Source organism: Chlorocebus sabaeus, chromosome 2 (assembly GCF_047675955.1).
Source record: "Chlorocebus sabaeus isolate Y175 chromosome 2, mChlSab1.0.hap1, whole genome shotgun sequence".
NCBI classification, from domain to species: Eukaryota; Metazoa; Chordata; class Mammalia; order Primates; family Cercopithecidae; genus Chlorocebus; species Chlorocebus sabaeus.
Window position 1 is genome coordinate 20,628,041 of NC_132905.1, and position 22,174 is coordinate 20,650,214.

A 22,174-nucleotide genomic window follows, 5' to 3' on the forward strand; every position below is an offset into this window, starting at 1 on the left:
AGCTAGGGTGATTCTGCTTCAGAATCACAGTCCCCCTGAGGAGGCTGAAGACCACCCCTCTGGCCACTACCATTGCCTCAAGCTCCAGTTCCCCCGCCTCCTCCACCAGCCCGGTCTGCACTACTGCCTACGCCAGCACTAGAGGGTGATCTCTGACCCACTCCTCAGCTCCATGTTGCCTGCGGCTTTGCTTCCTGGTCTGCCTCTGTGATCAGTGGCCCCAACCTCCTACCTCAAGCAGCTGTACTGAGCTGATGACTCATGCTGCTCAGCTTGGCCTCCTCCTTGGTGGGGCCTGGCACTTGCCAACTTGGACTTCATCCCCCTCTGGCTGCTTTGACAAACCTGGCCCCACTCACTGCTACCAGCCTTGGCTGGCCTTGTGCAATGTGGCCACTTTCCCAAGGGGTTTTCCCAGCCTCTGTCCATGGTCCAGGGGCATTGGCTGTTTATTCTCCTGGTGCTAATTCCAGATGCTCATTAGTGTAGCACCTCCAAGTGCCCTCTTGTCAAAGACCCTCCCTGTTGGTCATAGATTGTCCTGCCCTCTCTCCTTGAGTGTCTGCCTTTAAGCCTGGCTCTTCCACCCACAAAGCCTCGGGGATTCCATCCCTGGCCCTACCAACCACACTTCTGTGCCACTGCCTTCCTCCTGCTCTCTCTGTTCATCAGCAAAACCCTAATACCTGCCCATACCCCAGACAGCCCCATCTCCCTGCTCAGTCAGCTCCTCTCATGGCCTGTCTGGGGCACACCCAGCATCTCTCATGACAGCTACCACCACTAGCACCTTATCTACCGGGCCACAGGTTTGGCCTCTGGTCCACCAGGTACTCTTTGAAACCCTGTATCTGGTCCCCTTCATACCCTGGGGTGGGGTTTGGGAGACAACACCAAGTTTGTAGGGAGCTTTTCTCCTTATTTTGCTTCCCCAGAGCACAGGGAAGAGCACAGGCCAGGAGCGCTCACCAGCAGTTAGTGTTTTATCTAACTGCAGACCATCCAGCTGGAGGTCAGACATGTCTCCTCAGACATGGCTCCTCGGTTCCTTCAGTAGTTGACACTTCCAGGCCTAAAGACTAAGCCCAGCCAAGCCCTGTCCTCTCCAGGCAGCCCTTCCTATGGAAGTGTTCACCAGCAAACCCCAGAGCCTATGAATGACCAGTGGCTCCTCTGGGTGAGAGGAGAGCTAGAAAAGCAGGGGTGCCCTGCAGAAGTGAGATCTGGGAAATGGCCTCTGCTTTATCCTTGAAGTGCCTCAAGGCTCTGGGTGAGCCCTTCTTTGCCAGCTCCGGGACATAGTCTCAGTCTTGGAAAGATGTAGCTTCCCAAAAATTCTACAGCCTAATTCCGGGGTGAACACAGTAGGCAAGTGCCCTCTGGTGGTCAGAACTTGGTCCTGCAGTGGACCGGACCGTGGGTGCCACAGGTGGGTACAAGTGCCCACTGCAGTTTGATCCTTAGGAGTCCTTACTCTGAGGGTCTAGGCGCTGGCCAAGACCCTCAGGTGTGAGACTGAAGAAACTGCCTCTGTTCCCGAAAAAAGGAAACAGTATGAGATGACAGCAAGAGGGAGTGAGCAAGAGACTCAGAATAATAATACTGGCAGGGAGCTGTGCTAAGCACCTCACATGGAGCATCTCAGTTAAGCCTCTCACCACATCATACGATGGGTTCGATTATTATCAGCATTTTACAGATGAGGAAGGTGAGGCTCAGAGAGGCAGTGTCACCCACCCAAGATCTCTCAGCCTGTAAAAGGTAGTCTGACTTCAGGGCTATGCTTTTTATCACTATGTTATTTATTGCCCAGATTACAGAGACTGTTCTTGAAGAACTGGGACAGCTTGGGTCTTGCCAAAGGTGCATTAAACCAAGTGATTCTCAAGGTCTCTTTTAGCCTTAAAACGACATTCATTCCATTCAACTGCCCTGCTGTGCATCAGGCCCTATACTAGTGGCTGCAGATGTAAGACGAATTCACCACCCAGGGGAGGGCTCAGTCACTATGCTCCTCCCCTTGAAGTATGTTATGGGCTGAAATGTGTCCCCGCAAAATTCATGTGCCGAAGCCCTAACCCCTAGTGCCTCAGAATGGGACTGCATTTGGAGAAAGGGCCTTTGAAGAGTGATTAAGTTAAAATGAGGTCATTAGGATGGGCCCTAATCCAATTCAACTGGTATCCTTACAAGAAGAGACACTCGGACACATCACGAGACACCAGGAATGCTTGTGCACAGAAGAAAGACCACGTGAGAGCACAGCAAGAAGGCAGCCGTCTGCAAGCCAAGAAATCAAGCCTGCCAACACCTTGATCTTGGACTTCTGGCCTCCAGAACTGTGAAAAATAAATTTCTGTTGTTTAAGCTACCCAGTCAATGGTATTTTGTTACGGCAGCAAGCACGCTAATGCAAGGGGAGTGAGAAGCGAACTGACATTTGGGTTAGGTGCTTTATGTCTCTTATACCAGCAGCACGCAGCAGGAGGAGTCAGGTCAGATCCAAGTTGGAATGCCAACTCTGCCCCTTACAAGGTGAATGACCCTGGGCAAGTGACTTCATCCTCTGAGACTCATATTCCTCCTCTCGCAGAACAATATACACGTTAGAGAACTCGTGTGAGAGTTAGACACAGTATGTGTAAAGCACCTGGCATACTGCCTGGCCCATAGTAGATGCTCAGTGAGCAGTGGTAGTAACCACTGTTATTTCAGGTATTGACAACGGAAAGGCAGGTTTTATCCAGTTATTCAAGTGAGGAAACTGAAGCTCAAAGATGTTAAGGGACTTGCTTAAGGTCACGCAGGTAGAAAGGGATAGCTATGGCCTCCTTCCCAGGAAGCCTAGAATCAGAGAAGAGCAGGGGCATCATCCTGCTTCACGGTAAGAACCAAAGGCCCCAAGAGGCTCTGTACCCTCCCCACAGACTCACAGCAAGGCCATGGGGGACATGAGACTGGAACCCAAGGTCACTCAAAGCCCCTCCATTGTTTTTGCCACTGCTCTGTGCTCTTAGTATCTCAAACAAAGAGGCACAGCCCTCCTTCTAACTTCTCCCACTCTGGGAAATCTGTCTCATCCCACCAATGACAGAGCACTCACTGTGAACACTCTGAAGTGGAGGACATAGGAGCAGATAAGCCAGACTTACTCTGGAAATCTTCCTGCGGAATCTTTCGATACTTCGGAGGGCGTCCAATTCTGGAGAAGGAAGGACCAGGTCCATGGCAGGGAATCAGTGTCTGGCCCAGTTCGAGAGGCTACGAGGCCCCACACCCCCAGGAAGCCCGGGCCCTGACTCCCTGGCCTCCATACCGGCCATGATGGCGAGGCTTCTTCCTTGGGGAGAAGCCTGAGAGGTTCTTCTTGCGAGCTGAGGCCTCTGAGTCAGACAGCTCTGCTTTCAGCCGGCTCTGGTTCCTCTCAGCCAGCGGGCAGCCTGAGAGGCAATGGTGAGCTGTGAACTTGCCTGTGACATGACCAGAGCCGTCGCAACCAGGAGTGGGGCACTTCCTGGGGAAGAAGAGGCTTAAGTTGGGTTGAATCCACTGGTCCCTGCTGAGCCCTCTCCAGCCCTGGTACCATCTGGAGAGTGTCTTGATGGACCCCAGTCGGCTGCATGCAGTAGGTGCAAAACAACCCTGAGGGTCTCAGCAGGAACCTTCACTCACCGGTGGTGAAAGCTGTATTTGGATGTCCTAGTGTGGGGCAGGCTCCTATAGCTGAGAGGCGGACAGCCCCCAAGGGAGGCAGAGCTGGGCTCTCTGGGTCCTAGAAGAGCAGAAAGGAGGGGGGTCCTCATGGAGTCCTAGGGGTGGGGAGTGCTGGGAAGGAAGGAGCAGTTTCCACTGGGGAGATCAGCACTAGAAACCCACTCCCCAGGGATGAGGGCCCTGTGTCGGTTGTGACATCATTCTCTGTTACTGGATATCTGCCCCTCTCTGAGTAAGGAGGGCTTAGCTCTCATATGTTAATACTTTGCTGAAACCTGTAGACCATGCCCTCAGTCTCTGAGAGAACTCTGGGGGAGAAGAGCCACTCAGAGCTGGTTGGGTGAAGCCATACCTTAGAAGCTACATCGGGCAGATTCATGTTACTCTCGGTTCTTTTTCTTGTTTTCATCCCCAAGACTTTGGTAACTTTTTTAAGGCTCTGCCCATGCTTGGAGAACATTCAAAAAGGATCAACACCCCATGTGAGACAAACACAGTTGCAGCAGGGAAATAAGGAAGGAGAATCCTAAGGGTGAAAATGGGGCTGAGCAGCCCAGTGACCTGAACTCTAATCCCTGCCACACAGACAATGAGAATTTACTTTAGGAAGCCAGCATGTCCTTAGCAAACACAGTGCATGCTCAGTGTGGCTCTGCTAGATGCTGAGAGAAGTCCCTGAGTGCCTGACCACCTCTGAAGCACATGCTACCAAGTGAGCTCGCCCCTTTGCACCTCAACACCCCAAACCCGACAACTGGGGTAGCCAGAAGCGCTGCTTAGTGTAGCATATAGTCCGGGGGTGGGGTGGATGGTGGATTCCGAAACTCATGGTAGGTGTCAGAGCCCTCTGTGTCATATTTGGGCATGGGTTGTCAGAGCTCTGTAGGCAAACTACAGGACTGTCAGAACCTGGGGGGAAAGGAAAAGATCAGAGTGCCCTAGGGGTACACACGGAGAGGAGGCTGCAGGGGATGTCCTGTCTTGGAGCACCAGCCGGCAGGGTGGATGTCTGGGTGGTCAGCGTCAATCCAGAAGTCATAGCCATGACTCCAGCCATCAAAGTGGATCTGGGGAGGAAAGGCTCTTGGAAGTCAGGTGTTTCTCATGGAGCCCAGCTCAGCCAGGAGGTCCTCTCCCCATCCCTGGGACCCGTCAGAAGCTAGATCCTGGATTGGAAGAACCAAGGGGCCAACCCTGCAATAATCAGTCTTGGCCACCACATTTTCCAAGGGCATCACTCATCAAGTTACTGGCATCTCCCACTGGCAGTCCTTGGGTGGGACGAGGATTATTAGGCCCATTTTACAGATGATGTAAGGCTTAGAGAGGGAAAATGACTTGTCCAAGCCCACAAAAATAAGTCACAGATGAGGCAAGAATGAGATTCAAGATCTTTGGCTTCATCTCTCTCATGCCATGATGCCCTTGACCTCTAAGCAGTCTACAGAATTCCTGCCCAACTGGCCTGTCCACTTCCCAGCCCTAGGGTCCCAGAGCCACCTTTATCCGATGGTCCTCCACATCTTCCACGCTGGCCACGCGAATCAGGGCTGGGTTCCTGCGGTCCACAGCCTCCAGCTTCATGTTGACCAGGAAGCTGTGAGGGGGTCGCTGCAGAGGGGACGGCTTCCTTCAGGCCAAGGCCCAGCTCAGCAGAGCTGAGGCCCCACAGAGGGAGCCCAAATGCTGTGCCTGGGGAAACTGGGGCTTGCCCAAAGGAGAAAACTAGTGCCCCAGCCTGGCTAGCTGAGTGCTCCATGTCTTTCTGAGCTCAGCTCTGGGGGCAGGGAGCACGGACTCACCACCTTGAAGGCCCAAACAGGGACAGCAGAGGCCCCAGTTTCTTCCAGATATTTCTCCCAACAGAAGTTATCAGGGTCTGGGTAGTCTGGAGGAGAGGATGAGAGCAATGTCTAGCCACCCAGGTGTACTGGGGAAGCCCTCTGCCCCCAAGCACGAACAGGAACATGGAAGGGACAGAGGCCCTTGGAGTAGAATCTCCCCCACCATCACCACAGCCAGCTCCTTGCACTGGGCTCCTCAGGCAGATGGGTGCTAGTAGAACCAAGCACAGCACCACCCTAATAGTTTACAGGGCTGTCTGGGAATCCTGACTCCTGTCACTCTTGGCCTGTTGCTCCCACCCCAGACCCATTTGAATCTCTATTGTATTTGGGCCAATGCAATACTTCCAGGAGGAAGGACTCATTTTACTTCTGATTCCCCATTTCCTTGCTGAGATGGTCATGTAACTTTCTTCCCCTAAACCCCAGTGGAGTCAGGGTTTGACAGGAGTCTCCTAAAATCAAAGGGTTCTCAACTCCCAGGCCAAGAAGCTGAGGCTTCAGGACACGTCTGTTCTCTCACCCTGACCCTAGAGAGCCAGCTACCGAGGCACTACTGGTAGGCGGTCAGTGGAGAGGGAAGCAGAGCCAGGCTTAGGAAAGGGGACGTGCTCAGGCTGCGGGGTCACCTTGTGGAGGGGTAAGGGGCTTTCCTTGCTTCTGGCACCAGCCCACTGGGTGGATGTAGGGGCTGCTGGGATCACACCTGAAATCCAAGAACATGTCACTGTCCCAAGAGCAACTTGAGGCCCTGAGCCTGCCACCCTCTGACAGCATGGCTCAGGGCCCACCCTCATCTACTTCTTAGTGAGAGGGAGACAGATGGCAATGACAAAGTTAGAAAATTGCAACTTGAATTACAAACTCTACCATCACCATGATATCTAAGGGAAAATCATGAATCATAGGGGTTTGCTCATCTTAACCATGGTATTTTTAGATGAAACATTTAATATTGAGCTATATTTCTTATGATAAAACTCAATTCAATTATCTTCCAACCTGAGGAAGATCTGAATGTCAGAACTGGACTGAGTGGGGCTACATGGTACCTGAGATATGAAAGCAGTTGCCCCCTGCCATCCCCTCGCCCCCTGAGACCACGTCTGGGCCCTCCCACTACCAGTAGTCATAAGTATCATCCCAGTTGTCGAAGTGCACCAGGAAGCGGCTGTCCACCACATCGGTCACACTGGCCACGCAGACAAGGGAGGGGTTCATGCGGTCAACAGCCTCCAGCTTCATGCCCACCTGGAAGCCCAGGGGTGGGGGACTCTAGGGGAAAAAGAGGGGCTGCCATGGCCAGGGCCAAGCTGGCTAGCACCAGCCCCGAGCCCATTGGCAAACAAAGGAATAGGTTGTCTAGGAAAGCCTGGATGTGGGCAGTGAGAAAGGAAGGAGAAATAAGCTGGGAAAGAGGGCCCTCCAGGGCAGAATTATAACCTGAGCCCTGACGCACTCAGGAACCTCTGGTCTCCAAGGCGCACTCAGAGGCCTGGCTTGTGCCAGAAGGTAAGTGCCTGGAAGGAGGCTATGCGTTCGCCCAAAGAACCTGGCAAATCAAGTATAAATCTTCCCTACCCAGACAATCCCTCCCAGCCTGTCCTGAGGCAGTTGTGGCAATAGTGGGGTGACCGGCAAGAAACAGCGGACATCTATGGCACAGAGGCAGGCGGGGAACCAGTATAAACTGAGTACCTGCCATGTAAGCTTCAAAAGACATCACCTCCCTGGACCTTTACAACAACCCTATTCCCATTTAAGAAGTTAAATCACTTGGCCCAGAACACAATGCTAGTCAATGGTGGGGCCACTATTTAAACAGTTTGGATTAGAAGTCGCCATTTGTTGTCACAACAGCAGATGGGACCCCACCTGTCACCTGGGAACTTGCAAGTATGAACTCTGGGGCTGGACTGGGGTGGGGGAGTAACTGTCTCTGCCTGAAGAGCATAGTGGAGGCCCGGGCCCATGGGGACTCTAGACATGCAATATGGTTGTTTCTTTTTAGACACAGGGTCTCACTCTGTTGCCCAGGCTGGGGTGCAGTGGTACAATCACAGCTTGCTGTAGCCTTGAATTCCTGGGCTCAAACAATCCTCCCACCTCAGCTAGCTACTGTAGTAGCTAGGACTACAGGCACGTGCCACCATGCCCAGCTAATTTAATGACATTTTTTAATATAGATAGGGTCTCACTATGTTGCCTGCGCTGGTCTCAAACTCCTAGGCTCAAGTGATCCTCCCGCCTCAGCCTCCCAAAGTACTGGAATTACAGGTGTGAGCCACCGCGCCCAGCCAGTATGATTGATATATATATATAGATATATAGATATATAAACATACACTTTTCTTTTTTGAGATGGAGTTTCGTACTTGTTGCTGAGACCGGAGAGCAATGGCGCGATCTTGGCTCACTGCAACTTCCGCCTCCCAGGTTCAAGCGATTCTCCTGCCTCAGCCTCCTGAGTAGCTGGGATTACAGATGCCCAACACCACGCCCAGCTCATTTTTTCTATTTTTAGTAGAGACGGGGTTTCACCATGTTGGCCAGGCTGGTGTTGAACTCCTGACCTCAGGTGATCCACCCGCCTCAGTCTCCCAAAGTGCTGGGATTACGGGCATGAGCCACCGCGCCCAACCCAGTATAATATTTTTAATGGGAGCTCCCTATATATCCTAGGCCTTTTGGTTGGGATTATGTGAGATACTTTAACTGCTGGATAAGCTGCCAGCTGCCTTGAACAGAGGAAAGGACAAGGGATGAATTGTTGGAAATAAATGGAGGAATCTCAATGTTGGGCAAAAGGAAGAAAAAAGAAGCTCCCAGAATAGAGGCATTGACCTTACACCAAAGAACTGCGGAGCAAACCAAAGCAAGAATACATGAGCAATGATATCTCAGTGCTCAGACTAGGGTAGTGGGTCAGGGGCTCCAAGGGGATGTGAGGACAGGATATCTGCAGTAGCAAAGGAGGGAGGGAAAAACCTATAACCAGCGTCCCATCTCTGGCCCTGGACCCTGCCCAGCTATGCCCCTCCCCATCTGATATGAGAGATCAGAACAAAGCTGAAAGAACCAGTAGATTAAATTCCTTCTGATGAGTCAGATACCCTGGGCCAGCTGCAGTGACTCTGGGACTTGGGGGTGACATCCACTCTCACTTAGGGGCACTCACGTGGCTCTGGCTCACAAACAGGTGCTTGGGGGCAGCCTGAGCTCTTGTGCTGCGCAGGTACTGGCTCCAGCTGAACTCCTCCTCCTTGTAACCTAGGCCCCTCGAGGGGGATGAACAGAGCGCCGTGCAGAGTCTGGGCCACGGCGAGGGCACCCCACAGTGAAGCAGCAGAATCAGGCATGCCTGAGGACCACCCTCCCCCAGCCCTCAAGAACTTGCCCGGGGATCCCCGACTACTGAAGCAGGACACGACTTGAGCGGACACTCAAATGGCAAGTGCAAAGCGGAAGTCCTAGGGCTCCTGGTCAACTTGGCCCCAGGGTAGAGTCATCAGGATGCGATGAAGAAAGGCTGACTTTGGAACAGCGTACAGGGTCAGAAAACAAACGAGTTGGAAGCCAGGGGACCCAAGGGGAAGAAGCAAAGGGTCTGAGGACTCACTGCCTCACTGTGACCAACCCAGCTAGGCCTTACCTTTCGGAGGCTGCAGCTTGTGCCCCGTCTTCTCAAACCAGCCAGCAGGGTGAATGTCAGGGGAGTTGGCATTGACCCAGAAGTCATGGCACTCAGAATACCCATCAAAGTGCAGGCGTAGGCGATAGCCACATACCTGGCCCCATGAGGGGAATCAGGGACTCCAATGTCAGGAGATGCCCTACTCTCCACCTCCCTCACCTCTCCTGGCCCAGTCTGGTGGTCTCAGAAGCTCTAATGCTAGTAGGTTCCCCAACCCCACCTTTCTTTCCTCCCAGGTGTACCCCATCCTGTCCTATTCTGCAGTGAGGACAATTCGTGTACTCATGAGCCCTGAGTTCTGGATACAAGGGAGGTGGACCCTATGAGAGTCTCCTGCCCTTTTGAGCCCTGGACAGAATTCTGAGGGCAGCCACCAAGGCTCAGGACTGCTGAGGGCTCCTGATGACTGTTCCCTCTGCTACCTTCTCTCACTGCTCCCCACTCACACTCTGCTTCCAGTCTTGCTGAGCTAATAGCAATTCCTTGAGGGTAGCAGTCTGTTCCATGCCCCAGGGCTTTTGCCCACTTTGCTCCTTCTGCCTGGAGCTCCCTCCTTATTCACAACTTCTCTCTCAAGACTCTGCAAAGGAGGCCCTTCCTCTATGCTTTTCCTGCTCCTCAGACAGATCTGATCCAGCTGTGCCTCCCAGCTCAAGTCTGTTGCCACTCCCATGGCATGTCACTGATATGTTTATTTGGCTGATTCCCCAGACAACTGTGAGCTCCTAGAGGACAAGGACCTTGTTTGACTCACGCCAACATCCCTGGCCCTCGGGATCTCCTCAAGCTTTCCCAGAGTGGACAGTATACATTCATCCAGTAATAGGACTGACCCATGACACTCCATGTGGTTTTTTTCTTTTAAGCTTTCTATGTATTCCAACTTAATCCCCTACTAGATTGTGTGTGCTCTGAGGGGAGGGAGGTGTTTCCTTCTATGTCCCCAGCAAGATCCATCAATCTACACTGAGAGACATCATCAGAAAGGTGGTACCAAGCCCCAGCTCACCTCAGCCACAGTGAGGATGAAGTACATGGACGGGTGTTGAGGGTCAATGCCTTCCAACTTCATGCCCAGTTTGAAGCCATTCTTGTTGTGAGTGACTGCCTGGGACTGTCAACGCACAGAGTGGAGAGGACCCAGCTTCCATCCAGCCTTATCCTTGCCTAGTGGGCTTGGGGTGAAGGAGCTGCCTTTAGGCCCCACCCGCCTGGTATTTCCAAAGGGGCAACTTATTTGGGGATCGTTACTTCAGGGATCTAGAGAGAGAGAGAATATCTCCCAGGTCCCTTGAAAAATGTGGGTGAGTCAGGGCTGGACTCACCAAGGACTCCCTCTCACCAAAGTCATGGAAAGATCAATGCTGAATTGAGTAGAAGTCACCAGAACTCAAAAGTCTGCAGGCCCAGTGATGGGGGAGCCTAGCTTCCACCTCTCTATTTCTTTCCACCCTGCCAGCCCCTTATGGCGGGCCCTTTTCCACTCTGGGCCCCTAAACAGTCTCTCCCTTTCTATTCTGCCAGTCCACTGAGGCATGCCTGACACAGAAAACGCCAGAAGGCCTAAGTTTGGTGGTGTGTCCCTGGACTGGGAAGACAAGCTCTTCCTAGGGGGAAATTGTCCAACTCACGTCCTGGAAGAGGCTGACTGGGGCAGTAATGGCCTTCTGCTCCTCTAGGTAGGATTCCCACGACCAGCCTTCCTTCTTCTCACCTGTTGCTGTGGAAAGGGGACAGACAGGCTAACTCCTGGGCTGCTCCTGATGTATGACCTTCTTCAGCTTCCCCTGACCAAGCTCTACCTTCATCCCCAAAACAAACCTTTGTCTGTATTTACATGTACCCTCTGGTCCCACCCACCATGATGGTGCCAGACACAGGGGGCTGGGGGAAGGCTTGGTCTCAAGTGAGGCTAAACCAAATTCTGCCCGTCACTTCCCCCCTACCCCCTCAGGCCACTGTCAGCAGAACTACTCTGGATCATTCAGCAACTGACTGAAGTTTCAAAGTCTCAGCCACAGAGGAACCCTGTCCTCTGACATGACAAAGCTGAGTGACAAGTCGTGTGCCAGAGAACTTAGTCATAATGCCATCTAAACTCACAAGGAAAGGAGAGGAAAAAAAGAAATGAGAGGGAAAACAAGAAAATAGGAAGAAGTGGAACAGCTGGGAGAAATAAGAAACACGGCTGGGCATGGTGGCTCACAGCTATAATCCCAGCACTTTGGGAGGCTGAGGCAGGTGAATCACTTTGAGGTTAGGAGTTTGAGACCGGCCTGGACAACATGGTGAAACCCCGTCTCCACTAAAAATACAAAAATTAGTTGGGCGTGGTGGTACATGCCTGTAATCCCACCTACTCGGGAGGCTGAGGCAGGAGAATTGCTTGAACCTGGGAGGCAGAAATTGCAGTGAGCTGAGATCACACCACTGCACTCCTGCCTGGGCGACAGGGTGAGACTCCGTCTCAAAAAACAAACAAAAAGCCAAAAATTATCCAGTCGTGGTGGCATACATCTGTAGTCCCAACCACTTTGGAGGTTGAGGCAGAATTGCTTGAACCCGGGAGGTGGAGGCTGCAGTGAGCTGAGAACATGCGGCTACACTCCAGTCTGGGTGACAGAGGGAGCCCCCGTCTCAAAAAAAAAAAAAAACCCACTTTTTTTATTCTTCTTCCCCTGAACACTTACAGAGACTTACACAAATGTGCATATGTGTGCTTGGTGGGCGCCTCCAGAGTGGATACACTGAATTCCACAGCCCTCCCAGACACACAGCCTATGTGCACACACATATACTCACACACATACACTATGGTCAGGGCCTAAGCCCAGGTCCTGTCCATGCCTCCAAGTCTCAGGGTCCTGGGGAGGGAGATGAACTCCCCTGCAGCACCTTCAATCTAACCTAAGGTGGAGTCCTAGCCTCTAACAGAGGACAAACACCCTTTAAAGGCTAGAATAGCCAGTTACATGTAGGTTGACCAGATCAGCATGAACTGTCTCCAGCTGAAGGCTACAGACAACTAAAGAGGTAACAACTCACAAGAATCAATTCATATCCCTTAGGTAAATGGCTCCAGCTTCTTCTAGAAACTTCTACACTTCTATTTTCTCATCTGTGAAATGCAGATATCCACCATACAGGATCACTATGATGATTAAGTCAGATCTATGTATAAAAGATCCTTATGAAATACAGAACGCTGTACTTCTGTTACCAGTGCTTCCTGGGTCTTCACTAAGTCTGTAGGACTGGATTGTAGCTTTGCTTTTCTCTGCTTCTCTTGGCTACTGCCCTGGATAATTCAGGCTTGGAGTGGTCTGTCTCTCAGGAAGATGTTTTTTTTCCCTTTTTGCTTTAGTTGGGACGTAAGTGGCTAGAGGCACCTGTTTTTGTTTTTGTTGTTTGTTTGTTTTGTTTTGAGACACAGTCTCACTCTGTCGCCCAGGCTGGAGTGCAGTGGTGCAATCTCAGCTCACTGCAGCTTCTGCCTCCCAGGTTCAAGCAATTCTCCTACCTCAGCCTCCTAGTAGGGATCACAGGTGCCCACCACTACGTGCGGCTATTTTTAAAATCTTTAGTAGAGACTGGGTTTCACCATGTTGGACAGGCTGGTCTCAAACTCCTGACCTCAGGTGATCCACCTGCCTTGGCCTCCCAAAGTGTTGGCATTACAGGTGTGAACCACTGCACTTGGCCTAGAAGCACCTGTCTTGCAGCTGCCTAAATTCCTCAGTCACTGTACCAAACCTTGAGATCTCAACTGCCTGATCCAGTTGGGCCACAGAAGGTATTTTGTTCATCAACGGATCAAGCAAGCTATCAAACTCTCAGGGACCTATGTGGACACCAATCTACAGCTCATCTCTTCTGGCTATCCTTTGTCCTGAGTAAAACCTGGATTGTCCCTTAGAACATATCACCTACTATGTTCCCTCAAGAAACCCTCCAGTTCTCCACTCAGTCTTCACCCATTCTTACTGAGTAGGGAAAAGAGAAGAGAGAGTAGACTTCAGGATGCCATCATCCTGCTGTTTATTGCCACTGGGATTCCACATCACCATGCATACAACAAGACGTCTTCACTTTTCCCAAATTTCTTCTACTATGACAGAACCCTTCCCAACAGTCATTTCTTCCTCCCTGGATGACTTTCTTCTTTTTGCCTCACTCTTCCCAAACCGTAACATCAGTTAAGGGGCTGACTACCTGCCAGATTTCTTGTCTCAGGCACCTCTGCTGCTCTTTGGTGCTTCAATTCTCAGTTTGCTTCCCTTTACCCATACTCCAGAGGCCAAGCTCTGAGATCCCCATGCCACAGCAGACACCTCTGACAGCACCCTCTATCTGCCACTATCTCTTACCACTGGTCCCCTGAAGATGTCCTTCCCTGGGTCTGTACTACCTTCATATTCACTCACTAGTCACAACACTTACCAAGCATACATTCTTCAGTTTACCATTATGCACCTCTTCATTTGACCTTAGCCATTCCTTTTACCATTTAGTGGTTAAACCTGTGTGCCATGTCTGGTACTAGACATTGGGGGTACAGAGATGCCTGAAACACTTCATATACATGGTCTCCCTGAGTCCTCATAATGCCCTGAGATGATAGAGAGGGCTCATAGTAACCCCTTTCACAGGTGAGGACAGAGATTCAATGTAATCCACTGGAAAGAGGCCTGACCACCAAATCCTTCAGCAATTACTAGATTCCTTCCCTGATCAAGCCCCCAGCCAAATTCAGTTTCCTGCCTCCTTTTCCTATTGGTAAACAATGGGCTGAGCCCTTAGGCACATCCCCAAATCCAAGTAAGTCCCAAGGCTCCTGTGTATAGTTGTACAATCTGTGCACTGTATATAGGTACCCAGCCAAGGGAGTGAACGGGGCTGAAATCCAGCCGGGACTTTCTACCAAGCCAGGTGGCTGACTCTATTGTGAAGAAAGGTTGCCCTTTTCTAACTGGTCTGCCCAGGAGAAGTACTTTTCTTTTTTTTTCTTTTTTTTTTTTTTGAGACGGAATCTCACTCTATCGCCCAGGCTGGAGTGCAGTGGCGCGATCTCGGCTCACCGCAACCTCCACCTCCCAGGTTCACGCCATTCTCCTTCCTCAGCCTCCTGTGTAGCTGGGACTACAGGTGCCGCCACCATGCCCGGGTAATTTTTTGTATTTTTAGTAGAGACGGGGTTTCACCGTGTTAGCCAGGATGGTCTCGATCTCCTGACCCCGTGATCCGCCCGCCTCGGCCTCCCAAAGTGCTGGGATTACAGGCGTGAGCCATTGTGCCTGGCCGAGAAGTACTTTTTTTTATAACTTGTACAAAGGTACCATATTGGCTAGTGGTGGCAATGATTCTCTCTCCAGTTCCAGAAATGCTCCTTTGTTTATTCCTGCTTCCTTAGACCAGATGCTCTTGGATAGCACTTTCTTTGGCAAGCTCAGCCTGATCTAAAATGAAACTTGTAACTTCTCTGCCAAAGCCTGTAGCCCTTTCGGTATTCGTTACCCTAGTCAATGACACCACCGTCCATTCATCCAGTCACGCAAGCCAGAAACTTGGAAGTCATCATTTATGCCGGTTTTTTTTTTTTTTTTTAAACTCCCCAGGATCCTTACGTTCTACTGATTCCAACTCCTAGGTATCTCTTGGATCCATATCAATCTCTCCACATTTACTGTCCTTGCTTTGAACCTAGTCCAAAAGCCTCTTAACTGGTCTCTGCCTCACCCTTATTCTACTGCCAGAATACATATCAAATAAAAAACCTGTTTATTTTCTTTGCTTTAAGTTCCATGGCTTCTCATTTCCAACCCAAAACCCAAAAATCTAAACACCTTTCCACACCACACACAGTGCCAGTGAACTAGCTACTCCCCATCAGGCCAGCTTCATCATGCATTTCCATGCCCCTGTGTGTCTGTGCCTTTGCATAGGTTGATACTTCTGCTTTAAAATCCCACCCCCACCTTGTTCCATTGTCCTATCTTTTTCACATCCTTCAAGACGTAGCCATAGTTCCAGCACCTAGCACAAGACTTTACATAAAACAGATGCACAACAAATGCTTGTTAAATGACCATACGGATGGATGGATGGATGAATGGATGGATGGATGAAATATCATCCCATCTACCCCATGGAGCCTTTCTATACTTCAGCAGGCAGAGTTTATTCTGTGACAGCCCTTTGTATTTACACACCTCACACATAACACTTATTATATGGTTACACAATAATTTGTTGACATATCTATTTCTGCAACTAGATTATGAGCTCATTAAGTGCTAGTACTGTTTTGCTTACTCAGAACTCTTAGCATCTAGCCCACTATCTGGTACATAGGAGGCACTTAGTATTTGTTAAATAAGAGAACAATGATGGAAATAACTACATATCAAAAACTGAGATGCAGCCAAAGCAATATTTAGAGGAAAATGACAGCCTTAAATAAACATATTAGAAAAGGAGGATGGCTAAAATTAATGAAATTTAAAAATCAAAATAAATCTGTCTCATGAAGTTAGAAAAGTAAAATTAACCCAAAGAAAATGGAAATAAAAATTTTAAAAGACAAATAAAATTAGTACATTTCTGGAAAGACTGATTAATAAACAAAGACAGACTCTGGGAGGCTGAGGTGGGAGGATTGCTTAAGGCCAGGAGTTCCAGACCAGCCTGGGGGCAACATAGTGACATCCTGTTTCTATCTTTTTTTTTTTTGGAGATGGAGTCTCACTCTGTCACCCAGGTTGGAGTGTGGTGGCGCAATCTCAGCTCACTGTAACCTCCGCCTCCTGGGTTCAAGCGATTCTCCTGCCTCAGCCTCCCGAGTAGCTGGGATTACAGGCATGCGCCACCATGCCCAGCTAATTTTTTGTATTTTTCCTCTCTCCACTTCCAGAAATGTAGAGATGGGGTTTCACCATATTGGCCAGGCTGATCTTGAACTCCTAACCTCAGGCGATTCGCCCACTTTGGCCTCCCCTGTTGCTATCTTTGAAAAAAGTTAAAAATAAAAAGAAAATAAGAGAAATTTAAAAATGTCCTACAGATACTAAAAGGATAAGGGGATCTTGCTGACCAGTGCAGACCTTCAGGAGAGCAGTCCAAGTGCAGGCCTGCTACAGTCTCCTGTCTGCACAGGTGAGAAGAGAACAATGTCGCAGGATAACGGTCCACAAGTGCCTTTGTACTGGTTTGGCTGTTGGCTAGGCAGCACTGGTTGCCTCTGGAGGCATCACTGACTATGCAAAAGCAGGTAGAATGCCATTCCTCTCTGGGGATTTAACAGGCCTGGGTGCTTATCAGCTTTCAGGATCCAAGGGATGCTTGGGTTTTCCTAGCTACATCTGAGACCTTGGCTGGCATTATGGGAATGAGATTCTACCATTCTGGAAAATTTATGTCTCCAGGTTTAATTGCAGGTACCAGTTTGCTGATGGTTGCCAAGCTGGAATCGGTACGTTGAACAAACCCCATCAGTAGTAGTCATTTCCCAGCTTGGACTCTTGAAGAATTAAAAATCTCCAAACTTCCACTATTTTCAAGGTATTAACAGAAATAAGAGCAGCACTTTTGCATATTCTGACATTTTACTTCTTTTATTATTATTATTATTTTGAGACAGGGTCTCATTCTGTCACCCAGGCTGGAGTACAGTGGCAGATCTCGGCTCACTGAAACCTCTGTTTCCCGGGTTCAAGTGATTCTCCTGCCTCAATCTCCTGAGTAGCTGGGATCACAGGTGTGCTCCATCATGCCCAGCTAATTTTTTTTTTTTTTTGTATTCTTATTAGCGATGGGGCTCACCATGTTGACCAGGCTGTTCTCAAACTCCTGAGCTCAAGTGATCCACCTGCCTCGGCCTACTAAAGTGCTGGGATTACAGAGGTGAGCTACCAGGCCCGGCCATCTGACACTTTACTTTAGAAAAGACAAGACACTATTGGCCAGGCGCAGTGGCTCATGCCTATAATCCTAGCACTTTGGGAGGCCAAGGCGGACGGATAGCTTGAGATCCTGAGTTTGGACTAGCCTGGGCAACATGGCGGAACCCTGTCTCTACAAAAATACAAAAATTAGCCAGGCATGGTGGTGTGCGACTGTAGTCCCAACTAATCAGAAGGCTAAGGAGGGAGGATGGTTTGAGCCTTACAGGCGGAGGTCACAGTGAGCGGACATCGCACCACTGCACTCCAGCCTGGGTGATCAAGCCAGATCTTGTCTCAAAAAAAAAAAAAAGAAAGACACCAAACTTAGCAGGGAAAAACTCAGTCACCATTACAACCCCTAATACAGTTTAATTATTGTGTATTGATGTTATATCTTCTTTCTGTATCATTTTTTTGAGACAGAGTTTTGCTCTGTCACCCAGACTGGAGTGCAGTGGCACGATCTCAGTTCACTGCAACTTCCGCCTCACAGGTTCAAGCGATTCTCCTGCCTCAGCCTCCTGAGTAGCTGGGACTACAGGGGCCCATCACCACGCCTTGCTGATTGTTGTATTTTTAGTAGAGATGGGGTTTCACCATGTTGGCCAGGATGATCTCGATCTCCTGACCTCGTGATCCACCTGCCTCGGCCTCCCAAAGTGCTGGGATTATAAGCGTAAGTCACTGCAGCTGGCCTCTTTCTCTATCTTGTAGATGAAATCTCAAGGAATAAAATGTTACGTGGCAACAATGGGGGCTCTGAAACCTCATGCTGTGCTCAGAGGAACAGTGTGAAAAAAATCTCTTATGATATTTAGGATATCTGTTCTTTCGCTCATCTTAGGGCACAGAGCTACTTTGAAATTATGTTAAATGGAGTATCAATGAAAATAAAGTTTACTATAAATAAAAAAGGGGAGCCAGGTGCAGTGGTGTATGCCTGCAGTCCCAGAACTCAGAAGGCTGAGGCAGGAGGATCACTTGCACTCAGTAGTTGAAGGCCAGTCTGGGCAACATAGTAAGACCCTGTCTCTAAAAATAATGATAAAAAATAAAATAATTAAAAGGGGGTATTATGAACTTTCCACCCTTTTGATGACTTCCTTTACTTAATCACCTAGTCTCATGCCTACCTCTACACACTAGTGAAATTGCTCTCTTCAGTTACTAAGGTCAAAATCCAATGACCTATTCTTATTCTTCAACCCTTGATCTTCATGTGCTGCCCACCACCCATTCCATCTTGTCATTTCTTTCTTACCCACTCTCTTCGTTCTATTCTTCTTCCTCCTCCTGCCTCAACCCTGCTCCTCAATGGTGCAAACCTAGAAACGAACACAGTACTTCCCTCCTACCTTCTTTCCTTTCTTCTCATTCCCTCAGGAAGCTTCTTCAGCATACTATCAGTTACTTCAGTACAGATAATTCAAAAATTAATGGTTCTAGTCAGACCTTTCGCTACAATGTCTACAGAAAAGACAGAAAATGTAAAGGGAAGAACAGAATGCCAAGATTCAAGAAGAGCCAATTAATTACAAGCAGTCCTCAGGGTACTACTATGTGCTGGGTCTTTTTGCTCTCAATTTGCTACAGAGATATTTGTGTGTTTGCCTCTCTCCTATAGAACATGGTTAGCCAATTCATAATCAGTTCATTTTAAGACACTGAAAGTTTAACCAAGAGTCTGATATTTATGTTTAACATGTGCCTTATAGGGATCTACGCCTGGGAACACCAAACTGAAGAGGCTGGACTCCAAAATGTTATAGTCTATTGTTTACCTGGCGTCAGCCATTAAAATTACCTTTGGTTTCTAGGAAGTATAAATGGACCCTTTTTGAAAATGTGATGAAAGTCATGGACAACTCACATAAACAAGTCACAGAATTTTGCATGTAAACTTAGATTAAGGACCACAGTTAAGTCAGTGTTGCTTTAAGTGGCATACTGATCCATGTCTGGTACTGAATTACACACTCCTATTCTCAACTTGCTCACCAACTCCTTATGGCAGTCCTTGTATTTCAATATAAAATCTGTTTTTCACACCCAATTTAAAAATGGGCAAGGATCTGAATAGACATTTCTCCAAAGAAAATATATAAATGGCAAATAAGCACATGTAAACATGCTAACATCATTAGCCATCAGGGAAATGCAAATCAAAACTACAATGAGATACCACTTGATAACCTCTAGAATGACCATAATAAAAAAGATAATAACAAGCATTGGTAAAGATGGGGATAAACTGGAATCCTCATATACTGCTGGTGGGAATGTATAATGGTACAGACACTTTGAAAAACAGTGTGACAGTTCCTCAAAAGGCTAAACATGGAGTTACCATATGGCTGAACAATTCCGCCCCTAAGTATATACCCAAGAAAAATGAGTCCATATGTCCACACAAAAACTTGTATACAAATGTTCATACTGGCATTATTCATAATAGCACAAAAGTAGAAGCAACCCATATGTCCATCAACTGAGGAATAAACAAAGTGTGGTATGCCCATACAATGGAATATTATTCAGCAATAAAAGAAGCACATACAGCCTAAAATATGTAAACCTTGAAAACATTGTGCTAAGTGAAGAGCCAGGCATAAAAAACCACAATACGTAATTCCATTTACACGAAATGTCCAAAATAGGCAAATCTGGTATACAGCAAGCAGAATGCTGGTGGCCTAGGACTGGAGGGAGTTTAGGGGGAATGATGGCTAATAGATATGGGACTTCTTTTGGGAGTGATGGAAATGTTTTAAAATTTATTGTGGTGGTGATAGTTACAGAACTCTGCGAGTAAACAAACAAACAAAAAAACCCCACTGAATTGTATACTTCAAATGGATGAATTGTATGGTATGTGAATTATATCTCAATAAAGCTATTAAGAACCGGTACCTTATAAAAATGTATGGAAAAAGCACTAATCATTAAAAATTGACAAATTGGGCATCACCAAAATGAATTTTCTGCTCCTTAAAAGACACCATTGGCCGGGCGTGGTGGCTCAAGCCTGTAATCCCAGCACTTTGGGAGGCCGAGACGGGCGGATCACGAGGTCAGGAGATCGAGACCATCCTGGCTAACATGGTGAAACGCCGTCTCTACTAAAAATACAAAAAACTAGCCGGGCGAGGTGGCGGGCGCCTGTAGTCCCAGCTACTCGGGAGGCTGAGGCAGGAGAATGGCGTGAACCTGGGAGGCGGAGCTTGCAGTGAGCTGAGATCCGGCCACTGCACTCCAGCCTGGGCGACAGAGCGAGACTCCGTCTCAAAAAAAAAAAAAAAAAAAAAAAAAAAAAAAAAAAAAAAAAAAAAAGGCCCCATTAAAAAAAAAGCAAGAGCAGGTTGCCTGTAGTCCCAGTTACTCAGAAGGCTCAGGTAGAAGGATCCCTTGAGCCCAGGAGTTTGAGGCTACAATGTGCTATGACTGTATTGTGAATCACCACTGTACTTCAGCCTTGGCAATACAGCAAGACCCCATCTCTTTTTCTTTTCTTTTTTTTTTTTGAGACAGAGTTTCACTCTTGTTGCCTAGGCTAGAGTGCAATATCATGATCTCGACTCACCGCAACCTCCACCTCCTGGGTTTAAGCGATTCTCCTGCCTCAGACTCCCGAGTAGCTGGGATTACAGGCATACGCTACCATGCCCAGCTAATTTTGTATTTTTAGTAGAGATGGGGTTTCTCCATGTTGGTCAGGCTGGTCTCGAACTCCCAACCTCAGGTGATCCGCCCGCCTCGGCCTCCCAAAGTGCTGAGATTACAGGAGTGAGCCACCGAGCCCAGCTTTTTTTTTGTTTTGTTTTGAGTCAGGGTTTCGTTCTGTCACACAGGGTAGAGTGCAGTGGTGCACTCTCGGCTCACTGCAACCTCTGCCTCCTGGGTTCAAGCGATTTTCCAGCCCCAGCCTCCTGAGTAGCTAGGACCACAGATGCTCACCACCATGCCCAGCTAATATTTGTATTTTTTGCAGAGACAGGGTTTTACCATGTTGCCCAGGCTGGTCTCGAATTCCTGAGCTCAAGTGATCCACCCACCTCAGTCTCCCAAAGTGCTGGGATTACAGGTACCATGCCTAGCCTTAAAGCGTATCATTTTTTAAATTTTATTCCCCCAAGACAGAGTCTTGCTCTGTTGCCTAGGCTGGAGTGCAGTGGTGCAATCTCAGCTCACTGCAACCTCCTCCTCCTGGGTTCAAGCAATTCTCCTGTCTCAGCCTCCCAAGTAGCTGACATTACAGGAGTGAGCCACCACGCCTGGCTATTTTTCTTTTTTCTGTATTTTTAGTAGAGATGGGGTTTCACCATGTTGGCCAGGCTGGTCTCAAACTCCTGACCTCATGATCTGCCCTCCTCGGCCTCTCAAAGTGCTGGGATTACAGGCATGAGCGCCGTGCCCGGCCTTAAAGTATATTATTTATCATACCTTTATTGTAGGTATGGATAGGAAAAAACACAGTATCTATAGGGTTCAGTACTATCCATAGTTTCAAGCGTCCACTGGGGTTCTTGGAATATATTCCCTGCAGATAAAAGGGGACTACTATAACTGTTACCACAATCAGAATATCTATGAACGACTAAGTAAGCTGTAGAAACTTGCAATGGTGTGTGTTAGAAAATGATCATTTACGAAACATGGTTATCAAAAAGGAGAAGATCTATGAGAGAGAAGGCTCAAATGGGCACACGAGTCACACGTTTTTAACTCTTAAACTATTGGAGCACTCTGTCAGCACTAGGTATGTCAGGTCTGCGTCACATGAATTGAACAGCTGGCCATCAAACTGCCAAATAGAGTATAGATCCAACATAGATACAAGAAACTCAAGCAATCCCAACCCCCATTCCAACCCCCTAGATTCTTTTGTCAGAAGACTCTGAAAATGAGTAGAAAACATTTCAGTCATAGATGCAAACTTCTGTCTACTGATAGAGTTTCTTTCCTTGGAAAAAAAAAACAAAACA

General features: G+C 48.5%; 1 protein-coding gene and 1 pseudogene across 4 annotated transcripts in view; one reads left to right on the forward strand and one right to left on the reverse strand.

Moving 5' to 3' along the window:
- L3MBTL1 (L3MBTL histone methyl-lysine binding protein 1) overlaps positions 1 to 22,174 on the reverse strand; it is a 45,697-nt gene that overhangs the window by 12,693 nt on the left and 10,830 nt on the right. For all 4 annotated transcript variants that reach the window (XM_037982759.2, XM_073006491.1, XM_008016955.3 and 1 more), the window contains 12 exons: positions 10,884 to 10,972; positions 10,262 to 10,366; positions 9,211 to 9,346; positions 8,737 to 8,828; positions 6,682 to 6,833; positions 6,188 to 6,264; positions 5,517 to 5,602; positions 5,215 to 5,325; positions 4,667 to 4,781; positions 3,673 to 3,772; positions 3,317 to 3,514; positions 3,153 to 3,202 (listed from right to left, as the gene is read on the reverse strand). In XM_037982759.2, coding sequence (XP_037838687.2) covers positions 3,153 to 3,202; positions 3,317 to 3,514; positions 3,673 to 3,772; positions 4,667 to 4,781; positions 5,215 to 5,325; positions 5,517 to 5,602; positions 6,188 to 6,264; positions 6,682 to 6,833; positions 8,737 to 8,828; positions 9,211 to 9,346; positions 10,262 to 10,366; positions 10,884 to 10,972 — 1,311 coding nt within the window. The remainder of the gene's footprint in view (positions 1 to 3,152; positions 3,203 to 3,316; positions 3,515 to 3,672; positions 3,773 to 4,666; positions 4,782 to 5,214; positions 5,326 to 5,516; positions 5,603 to 6,187; positions 6,265 to 6,681; positions 6,834 to 8,736; positions 8,829 to 9,210; positions 9,347 to 10,261; positions 10,367 to 10,883; positions 10,973 to 22,174) is intronic.
- LOC103245782 (transmembrane protein 14C pseudogene) lies at positions 16,419 to 18,597 on the forward strand (annotated as a pseudogene).